This window comes from Octodon degus, unplaced genomic scaffold (genome assembly GCF_000260255.1).
Source record: "Octodon degus isolate 3935 unplaced genomic scaffold, OctDeg1.0 scaffold00001, whole genome shotgun sequence".
Lineage (NCBI taxonomy): Eukaryota > Metazoa > Chordata > Mammalia > Rodentia > Octodontidae > Octodon > Octodon degus.
In genome coordinates, this window is record NW_004524577.1 from 38,836,656 (window position 1) to 38,847,707 (window position 11,052).

Genomic DNA, 11,052 nt, shown 5'->3' on the forward strand with positions numbered 1-11,052 from the left:
CCAGCTCAGCCCACCAGGGGGCGGGGCTGGCTGGCATGTGGTGCTGGGGGATTGAACCGCGGTCCCTGATGCTTTTGCTAAGCTTGTTCCAAGTAGGTGCTTTAGACCACTGAGCCATCTCTCCAGCCCACAGATGTATTTTCAAGCTGATTTTATATCCTTTGGATAGAAAAATATTGTAAAGAGAGCCTCTTTTATCTCTCACCCCTGAAGGTCACCTTGGAGGTGGAAGGACAAGCTAGTATGAGCTGGGGTTCTCTGTAACAAGGAAGTCATTAAAATGCATTGTAGGAAAATGTTCCAAAGGAAAACAGGATACAAAGGTTGAATTAGATGTGTCCAGATCCCCCCCACCAACGCACAAGCAAAATAATCTATCCATAGGAAGAGAGGACCCCACTTTGACAGGAAGGGCCCTACTTATGAGTTTGTCACATTGACTAGAAGCACAGAACCACCTCTGCCGAGCTCCCAGATGAGACCTCCCATCGTGGTGCCCGAGTTCCAGAGGCCAGAAAGCAGCAACGACTGCAAAAAATAGCAGCAGCGAAAAGTGAGAGGATTAGACAAGATATCATGTCTATATCTTGTCCTCTGAATAACTACTATGAAGACAGTAGGCAGTGAATGTATTAATTATTGTAACTGGTCTACTAACCTGTTTTGAAACTGTTCCATTGCAATTTTATCTTTTTTCTCATTAAAATGAATAAATTTTAAAAAAAAGTGAGAGGAGGGCTGGTCAAATAGTTCAGCGGATTAAAGCATTTGCTAGCAGACACAGGGGCCAGGGGTTCAATCCCGGGCCTGTGGTGCCCGCCCTGCCCCTGGGGCAGGCTGAGATGGCAATTGAGCCTGGGTGTGGTGGCGCACGCCTGTAATCCCAGCTCTTGGGAGGCTGTAAACAGGCGGATCACTAAGAGTCTGATCTAGTAGTGAGACCCTGAGCACCCTGTAGACCCTTCCCTAAAATACAACAAATAAAATAAAAACGTGAGAGGAACATGGCAGCAGTTGCACACGTCACACCTTGGGCCGAGGCAGTTCAGGACGTGGGGCGGAGCTGTGTTTCTGAGGCTGACATTCACCTCCCCTCACCCTCAGGAGCCCCAGGCCCTGGTGCTTATCTTAGGAGCTCAGGCATTTTACTTGGAGTCTTCAAATTGCAAGCTCTTGGAAATCCTTGCAAGTTTGGAAGCTGTCCAGACCCAGAGCTGGGTTCTTCTCGCAGTTAGCTCACACAGAATGTGGTTGGCACGCTGCATCTGGTGGCCCCTGCTCTCTGACTGCGGAGGCTGAGTAAGGGAAGCGAAAACAGGGTGTCATGCGGGAGGCTCGGTTATTACCGGCTGGCTGCCTTAACATTATAATTAACGTACGAAATGCATACTCAGAGACGTGCGTGAGGGGCTGATGCCCAGCGATGAGGTAAGAAGCGGGGCCCGAAGGCCGGAAGTCTCGGCAGCCCCTGCGCCCTGTGAGGTGGGGGCGTTCCCCCAATCCCTACAGTGGGAAGGGGTGCTTCCTCTGCGCGTGTGCTCCTCCAAGTACCATCCATGTCCCTTCATCATGAGCTGCTAAGAATGGGAAGTGAAAGCCTGACAAACTTTTGACCTTGCTGTGACATTTTGATTATTTTACAAAGCACTAGTCCACAGTGGACGAGGGAGGAAACACTGACCCTTTGCAGCAGAACATTGAAGGAGTATTGCTGTACCATTGTTGTAACCCAAAAATCAAAAACTGGACTCAGCTTAAAAGCGCTTTATTTAACTGAGCTCAGCGGCGGCACATACTCCTGTCTCCAAGTAGGTGCGCGCCTAGTCTAGGTGAGGCACAGTTTTTAAAGGGAAAAACCACAAGAGTAGGGGGAGGAAAGGGGATTTTACAAAGCTTATTTTGAGTTTGTCATGACCAAGGGTTAACTCTTTGTTTCCATAGACGAGGTCACATTTTGCAAACCCTACAGGAATATGTCCTTGTTTGGCTTAGGTGTTGTTTTTGTTCCGGTAGTCGGAAGGACATCTGATGACAGTTTCACCCATTTTTAAGGGGTCTGTTTGTTCCCGTAGGAAGAACAGTTTAACTCATTTTGCAGAATGCTGAGAAACACTTACTTATTTGTACAAACAGTCACATTCTTCAGGGAAGGCATGGGTGGGGGGTTTACAAAACAAATCAAGGTTTTACAAAACAGAAGTTACAAAGCTTGTTACAAGATGGAGTTTAAGTTGTCAGCTTATACCAAACAGTCCTTGTTAATAAAGTTACAGTGGAAACATACAGAGTTACAAAATTGGAATCAATTGCACAGGTTATAACACTCCGAGTGTACCCAAGCCTCTTTGGCCCTTGGTTGCCGGTGAGGCCACCATTGCACCAGGACCTCTGTTGTCAACGCCAGCCCTTCCCAACCTCCCACTCCCTTGGTGTTCACATGGGCCTTTGCTCTGTACGAGTTCCATGAGGCATGCAGGTGTGGGCTCCCCAGGAGTCACCTCATAAGAACACATGTCTGCTCTCCAAGGGAAGGGGGCCTTTCTGTTGTCTTCCCAGCATGATATCAGCTGCTTTTGCTTTATATTCCCTGCACTGAGCAGGACCCATTTGACACACTCAGGTCTGGGCCGGGAAAGAGAGGGGTGGTCAGAAACTGGGTTCTCCTGGGGTGCTGGTAGCAAATCGTGCCCGGAAACGGATGCCTCAAGGATCAACAGTACCGCGAAGCTCAGGGTCAAGTTAGAGCGAGGCAACACTCATACCCATGCGTTTCCCATGGAGTTTCGGGGGTCTATAAAAATCCCTTTCATGAAAGGGAGCCTCCCTGAATGCTCTCCTCATGCACCTGTGTCCACCTTTCCTTAGGCTCTGCGAAGCCCCTTTCGCCTCAGGACCTGAAGGTCGTGACTAATGATGCTGGAAACAGAACTGTGACTTTTCGGGTTCTGAGCTCCCCTAGACTTGGGAGGTTGCTGAGCATGAACTCTGACAACTGCACAGAGGATGTTTCTACTTTTACCCAACATCTGGTGAGTCTGACGTCTGCTCCGCTGAGCTGGGAGAAAGTGGCCCTTGTCTCCATCCTGCGCGACGCGGCCAATACACTCTGCTGCCCAAGCTGGTACTGACTTCAGCCGTGCTGGCTGCGAAACCTGATGCTTCACAGGGAGCATAACATGAGACAGAGTGGTCAGAAACCATGGCACAAATTTAAACTCTGTCTAATGAATAACAAGGGTGATTTTATTTATTTTATGGGGAAAAAATAAAACAAAATTTTATAACAAAATAATAGGACAATAAAAATAGTTAATATATCATATGTTGTTATCTTTAAAGTAGCTATTCAGAGTCCAGGGTATGGGCATAAAAGATTCTCTAATCAATATTAGCACCAGCCTTCCACAGAGAGTAATTTTATCGCAGAAGACTGACTTAAAAGGAAATTAAAAGCGTGGTAGGCCGAGTAAATCCCGCAGGGCATCTGTGTTTGCACGTTGATATTTAGTATTAGATACTATTTACTGTGCTGTAGTTGTATGCCTGTGGGTGTGTCATCTGTGGCCACAGCCAGCTGTCGTGGACTGCCCTGGTCCTTCAGGACCGGCACCAGCATCCACCTACCTTCTTATTGAGATGAGTAGACCTTCCAACCTGTGTTTTGTATTCCACCTAGGAACTAGGTTGACCAGATATTGGTTTAAATATCACTGTATTTTCTCAAAGTCTGTGCTTGCAAAGAGAGCTTTTGAATATAAATATTCCTCTTGTTTGCCATTCAACTTTCTCCTTTCACTCTGAAAAAGTATATACATAGGTCTGGTAGGTGACTTGGCTGTAGGTTTGTTTGATTGGAGAATGAAACAAAATCCCAAATCTGGTTTAGAGGAAATAGCAAGAGTAACCTATCTGCCAGTCATCTGCCTCCAGCTTGGCGTGGCAGGGCTGAAGTTAGCGTCTGCTTGGCGGTTGCCTCCGCCTGGGTCCAGTTAGGGAGCAGGCCAGAGGCCAGCAGCAGTTCTAAGTGTGATGCTAAAAAGAAGAAACATAATTTCTTTATTTCTTTCTCTCTTTTTTTAGAACCAGGAATCAAACTCAGGCCCTTGCGCTTCCCAGGCAGGTGCTGTACAGCCGAGCTGTACCCGCAGCCCCAGGAAGCATAATTTCTCTGGTTCACAGATGTGGTTTAGAAAAAGGAAAAAGCTTAGCGAGAGGAGCTGAAATGTGCTCGCAGGCGTCAGCACCTGCTCAGGGTCCGTTCATGTTTGCATGGTAACGAAGTAGTGTCAGTCATCCAGAGATGCCTGGGCTCCAGCCTCAATTCCTTTTCTTTCTTTACAGAAAAATGTGGCGCTAATCATTGCAAATGCTGTTATCAGTGACCTTTCATTTTATGGAAGCATAAAATATTTGCAAGGGCACATGTTACTGGACCAGGCCTGTGTGGTCTGTCTGTGAGGAAGGCCCCTGACTGTGGGTTTCCGTGGGGATGGGAGCAGGCTCCGGCCTGGAAGCACAACCCAAACAGCGTCGTAAGTCCAGGGCCGGGGGAGGAGGGGTACTGCCCGTTGTGGGTAAGCAAGGTGTGTGTGTCCCCTCGCTGCACAGCCCTTTGCTCTCCAGCGCTGACACCTGCCACACCGAGGGCCTCGTTCGATGCTTTGTGTCAAGGACAAAGGAGGAACTGCCTAATTATATACAAAGTGTAACTAAAAACAAAGATAGAGTGAATGTTTGAAGTTTTAAAAAATTATTAGAGTAAAAGACACAGTCACTACTGCACCTCAGAAAACTCCCCCTTGCTCTGCATGAGCTTCTCCACACTCTTGCCACTTTCTGAGGCGGTTCTAGAGGGCAAAGAATGAATTTTAGGAACAAACAGAGGCTATGAGCAGAATATATTTACTGGGAGAAAGAAGCTCCTGTCCAAGAGAGAGACAGGAGGGGGACCCGAGCAGATTGTCTCTGGGAAGCTGTCGCTTCCAGGGACTTTTATAACCATGCGGTGAGGAGGGTCTACGGTGGTGGAGAACGTGGGAACTCACTTAGATGGAAGTGGGGTGGGACAAAACTATGGTCAGCCGATGACATTACAAGCACCATTGCTCAGTGGTAAAACTGATAAAGTCCAGGACCAAATGGGGAAGCGAGTCACGTAGCAAGCGGGCATGAATATAGAGCAGGACTTTGTCCAGCAGCTAGCCGGTAGTATTCAGATTAATGATTCTTCTGGCTCCCTCAGAGTGACGATCAATCCTGATGAAAATCTTTAGGGAGGTCAGCATTTGTTTGATCTTTGGTCTGTAGGTCTGGCTCACAGCAAGAGCATCCGTCCTTCCCACTGTTGTAAGGTATATTGTCTCTGTGTTATCTCCTTTGAGGGCCTGGCCCTGTCTGACTGCCTATAATATTTTTTATCTAATTCAGCTGCCTACAAGAACCCTAGCAGTAATCACACCGGTAATCCCAACCTTGGATCATGAATTAATCACAAACTGTAGAACTGGGTCTCAGTGACTGCCTGAGGCTTTGGCGGGGGCGGGGGAGCAAATGCACACAAACCAGAACACACGGGGTGCCAGTGCCAGTGAGAGGAGTGGGCCAGAACACACGTGGTGGTGCTTTTGCGAGTCTGCTTTCCACTGGGCGACACACGACAGCAACATTCACTATATTTTTTTATCACACCTTGTAAAGTCAGGAAAGGGAACTTCCAGATCGGCTTCGGAAAATGGAAAGAATGGAGAGAGAAGTATGTTTGAAGCAAGAGGAATATTTTGAAGGGGATTGAGGGCAATATGTCTTTTACTTTAAGACATAATAAGTTTTAAAAGATTTAAACAGTAATCGTATATTTCTATCACCTTGTATACAGGGTTGCGTGTATGAAGATTGTGCACCGGCTTTTTATTCGAGCGTGGCCCTAGGTAGATCCTTTTGCCATACGGCGACATTTCAGACAGTCCCCAGAAAGCAGCCCAGCAGCCCGTGCCTTCTGTTCCTCTGGTGTGTGGTGCAGCGGGGAGAAAAATTATGCTGTGGGGGCCCGACATCCAGTTGCTGCTCCTGCTGCCGACTGCTAGCGACTGTGTACGACATGATGGCCTTCACAGACAAAAGATGTGCATTAGCTCAGTGACTCGGGGCAAAGTACATGTTTTTTAAACCTTAGTTTCCTGATTTATACAAATGGGAAAAATAGTAGCAATGATCACTGAAGACATTTTGCACATTGGTCACGTACTAAGCACCGTTCTAACTCTTCTGTTGTGTGACTTACCCCCGTGCGCCACCTTGGGTCCTAAGGCACTAGGAATACACAGTTTATTAGTAGCAGAGACAGGATTGGAACCCGGGCCCTTGACTCTAGCGTCCTGTCATCAAAGCCATCCTGTCATCCCAGTGCTTAAGTGTAGAATAAGACAGACAATAGAGATAAGTGCTTTGTACATTTCTGTACTTTAAAAAATATATATTTATTTGGTACAGGGTCTTACTATGAAGCTCGGACTCAGTCTCAGCCTACCCAGTGCTGGAATTACAGGTGTGCAGCCACCCAGTTTTGGTGGCTGGCATGGCATGTGGTACCTGGGATCAAACCTGGGTCCTTGCGCTTGCCAGCCAGGCACTTAGACACTCAGCTGTCTCCCCAGCCCATTTCTCCACTTTTTTAATTCAGTATTTTTAAGACAAGAGCCTCCAGTAAATAGGAAAGATGCAATGTAGAAGAAATAAGGGTTTTATTACTTCCAGGTCCTGGTGGATACACAGCACACCCAATAGCCATTTACACACAGAGGTCAGGAAGAGAGAGAAAAGGAGTGGCAGGCCAGTGACTCCCTGGGGTCAGGAGGTGTTCTCCAAATGAATTTCCCCAGAGGAGTTTTAACTGCTTGATCTAAAGTCGGCAGACACAAGTTCCAGGAGTCACACAGAGCTTGAGGGCACTGTGACATGTGATATGGGCAGTGAGCTCCGTGGTGCAGGCTGCCTTAGCGGGCCCTTAGGGAGAGTCCCCCGAGCAGCTGAGTAATTGCCCACTGGGGTGAGGGGGACCAGCTCCCCGAGGCTACACTGGCTGCTGGCGTGAGAAAGTCCAGCTAATGCCCAGCTGGATGCTGAGGCAGCACGCAAGCATCACCGTTTCCAACCCTCACTAAATGATAGCTGAGCTGATGCTATCTTTTTGTTCTTGGAAATGTAAAAAGTCCCTTTATTCTCCTGGTACCCGAAAGACAAGTTTCCCAGGGAAAGGCCATTTTCTAGGGTACTGAAATTGCCCAGTGTGTTTATTCTAATGTGCTACAGTAATTTAATGAATGGAAACGAGGTCGTCAGAGAAGAGTGACATTTGCTTCACCTTACAGCCCACTTACTGGTTTCCTCTGGGGAGAGTCCCCGCTGTTCTCAAATGCGCTTTCCCCAGGGGTGGTAAGACAGAGAGCTGCAGACAATGGAATGGGGCTCACGCGGGGATCAGATGTGATCACTCCACCTTTGTCTTCGGGCGGAGCACTGGCTGGAGGAGATGAGGCCCGGAGCTGGGTGAGCTTGGAGACCCCAGTCCAGTGGTCAGGGCAAAAGGGACACAGCGGGAAGACTCCTCGTAGGAGCCGCTGGGGGTACCTGCAGCCATGTTGAGCATTTTAGCAGGATGCATTTGGCTGCCCTTCTGTGTACATTACTGGCATACCTGTGTCCATCCCCTTTTCAGTCGTCATGATGGTCACCACCGTGGGGAGGGGAGGGAGTACATGGACCAAACTCTGGCTTTATCAGGCCAGTAGTTTATTTTAAAAGTTTCAGTATATGTGTTGTAATGTGAAAATATATATACTTAAAATCAGAAAGCATGAAAATGTTACACTTGTTGAGAGAGAACAGAGCACCACTCGTAAGTGTGGTACAATGGGTCTTAATCTGAAGATAATGGAACTCAGATTAATTTTTGTATTCAGAATGTACTTTTTGTATTTTAGGGAAGGGTCTACAGGGTGGATGTTCAGGACTCCTAGTGATCCGCCTGTTACAGACTCCCAACAGCTGGGATTACAGGCATGCACCACCACGCCCAGTCTCAGTTGCCATCTCAGTGCGCTCTGGGGGTAGAGCCGACATAGCAGGCCGGGGGATTGAACCTCTGGCCCCTGAACCTGCTTGCAGATGCTTTAATCCACTGAGCTATTTGGCCGGCCCTAGAATGTACCTTTTTATTTGTTAGTTGGAGGAAGAAAAACTTTGTTATTCATCTTTCTGGATTTTGTCTTTCTAGATCCTGTCTCCTTCTCCCATGCAAATGGCACGAGTCTTTCCTAAATTCTGCCATTTCATGGCCTCTGCAAAATTGGACTCTGACCAGCTGTCAACTGTATTTTTTTGTTTTTAATGTATTTGGTACAGGGTGTCACTATGCAGCTCGAACCAAGCCAGAGTTTGGTTCATGTACTCCACAGTGATCTTCCTGTTCTCAGCCTCCCCAGCACTGGGGTTACAGGTACACCGGCACGGCCTCTGGTGCTGGTGGTGGAACCCCAGACTCTACACTTGCCTAAGCAGGCGCTTATTCTGCTGAGCTATCTTGCTGGCCCTCAGCCTTATTTTGATGGCTTAGATTTATTAGCTAGCTGCAGAACACTTAGGAATGGCAAATAAATGGTGGAGACAGGCTGTGGATGGAGTGGATGAAGAGAATTGAAGTTTTTCTCTTGCACTCAGGGACTACCTTGGCAGTATAGTGCTTACCTAAGAAACCAGCTTCTCACCACTCTGGGTTTGATCTCCAGCACCACAAAATAAATAATTAGTAAAATTAAAATTAAAATTAAAATTAAAAACTTTTCTCTTTAATGCTTATATTTATTAGCATATATTTTGTGCTTCGATGAGTTCTGGTTAGTCTGGATGGTGAAAAGGGACAGTACTTGGGAAACAATTATAAAAGGAGTTGAGATCTGTTTCACAGTATGTAAGTTACCAGGTGGGCTCTATTGCTGTTTGGCTTTCTAAGCCAGCTTGTAGCCTCCAGCGTCAGTGCTAGCCAGGCACCTGCTAAGCGGGTGGTCGGAGTGTGTTTTAGGCCCTCGGAGAGTGTTCTAGGCTGTCGGACAGTGTTCTAGGCAGGCGATGGTCCGTGGCTCTCTCATTGCCTTATTGTGGAGGACTGAGTTGTTTTCGGCCCTCTGCCACTCTCAGGAATTGTGAGAAACAAAATCTTATGTCATCATTCAAAAATATTTCCTTATCTCAGAATGAATTCACTCTTCAAACTGTACCAAATCAGTCTACCAAAATAAACAAGTGACTTTGTTTTTCACCTTTATATAATATCTGCCCAAATGGGCAAAGCTAACTACAAAAACTTGTGCTAAAATTTTTTTTAATGTATTTGGTACAGGGTCTCACTACACAGCTCGGACTCGCAGTGATCCTCCTGAGAATCTTGTATTCTGAAGAACGAAACATATAAGTACAGGGAGAAGATCAACCATCAGATGTTTTTAATTGCTAGAATGTGGTTTTACAAACTCACAATTGTTCCTTTAAAAGAACGTATGGACAAAATGAGAACTGAATGCAGTAATAAAGCGCTTGTTCCTCTTCCAAGTAGACCATGAAGCTAATGGAGTGATTTTTATGCTGGTGCTTATTGAGATCATTTACAGTCATTAAAGGGTGAAATGTTCTGGTTTGCAGGCTTATGGGGCCTGTCCTCTTTTTCCTTTCCACAAAGCCAGTAGTTGCATTGTGTGTATTGCATCCTTGTGTGTGGGAGAGCCTCTCTCTTAGCCTCTGTCTGCTGCTGCAAAGCGATACACTTTCCGGGCCACATTTAGAAAATTATACAATTAATTCTAGGTTATGAATTTTGTCTAATTCCTCCTTCTCTCACAGTCTGGGTTTATGGGATCACGGGCACATTTCCCTTGGGCCAGCAACTAACTTATTACAGCTTCATGGAGAACGCAGTCAACTTCATGGCTTATTAAGCTTTGGACTCTTAACGTTGCCGAACAGGGACTGATGGTTGTTTTGTGCACTGATCACTCTGGTTGCAGCCTCCCCCTGCTGTCTTGGGGCCTCTCACGCAATGGCAGTTAGATTCAACAGTCATCACGGACATTTTACACAACTTGTTGGGCAATTCTTTTCCTATTAAAATTCACTTGAGTCGTGTGGAGAATACTTGTGCATGTGCAGCCCTTGTTGTCTTGTCACTCCATCCCCTCTTCATTGTGCAGGCTGGAATGGCTGCTGAGTCCTGGCCGAGGGGTGTGGTACATTGTCATCAGCTTGGCATTTCAGTCATCTCTCAATCGGTGACTTAATCACTTCTGCAGAGATTTTCCCTTGTCACGGGACACTCACAGCACCCCAGATTAGGACCTAGTATCTGTGTGTCATCCATGGGGACACTCACACGTAACAAAGACAAGATGTCCCACACTGCCTCCCGCTCTTCTCTTATGGTAGCTTTTTCTAATACCTCATTTATACTTTTACTAAAAGTCTATGTATTTATAGTGGCACGAGACCCACGAAACTCTTCTACACAGATGTAAACTTGGACCTCTGTGCTGAGTAGGGCAGTAGGTAGACATCCTGCCAGGCTCCTTGAAAAGATTTTTGTTCTAGTAGGTGTCTGCAGGGCCCCGTCCGGTCCTAGAATACTGTGAGCCTCCACTTGTGGATAATTACTTGGACCAGGTACTCGGTTACCCATTTCTAACTAGCTCTGGCTGAGTCACTCTTTAGGAACCAGGGTCCTGAGACGCATCTTCCCCATTCCCACGAAGGGGTTTCTCTGCCGGGAATATGCGCTGCTGTGCTCCCCTCTTTTGTAACTAGGAAGTGGGAGATACTGGTTCAAGCAGCCACTGTAGGATTCTTACCAGAAGTACTATGGCTAGAACTCTTGCCAACTGGTAGTTTTTCTCATTGTGTTTTTCCTTCTATGCTTATTAGTTCAAATTCTACACCATTTGTTTTCTAATGGTCCCCCAGAAAGACTCTGGAAACTATCTGGATTAATATAAATATATTTATATTTTATAG

General features: G+C 46.7%; 1 protein-coding gene across 2 annotated transcripts in view; it reads left to right on the top strand.

The window, feature by feature from the left end:
• LOC101561702 (chondroitin sulfate proteoglycan 4) overlaps positions 1–11,052 on the top strand; it is a 62,006-nt gene that overhangs the window by 41,512 nt on the left and 9,442 nt on the right. For both annotated transcript variants that reach the window (XM_023708880.1, XM_023708887.1), the window contains one exon: positions 2,866–3,029. In XM_023708880.1, coding sequence (XP_023564648.1) covers positions 2,866–3,029 — 164 coding nt within the window. The remainder of the gene's footprint in view (positions 1–2,865; positions 3,030–11,052) is intronic.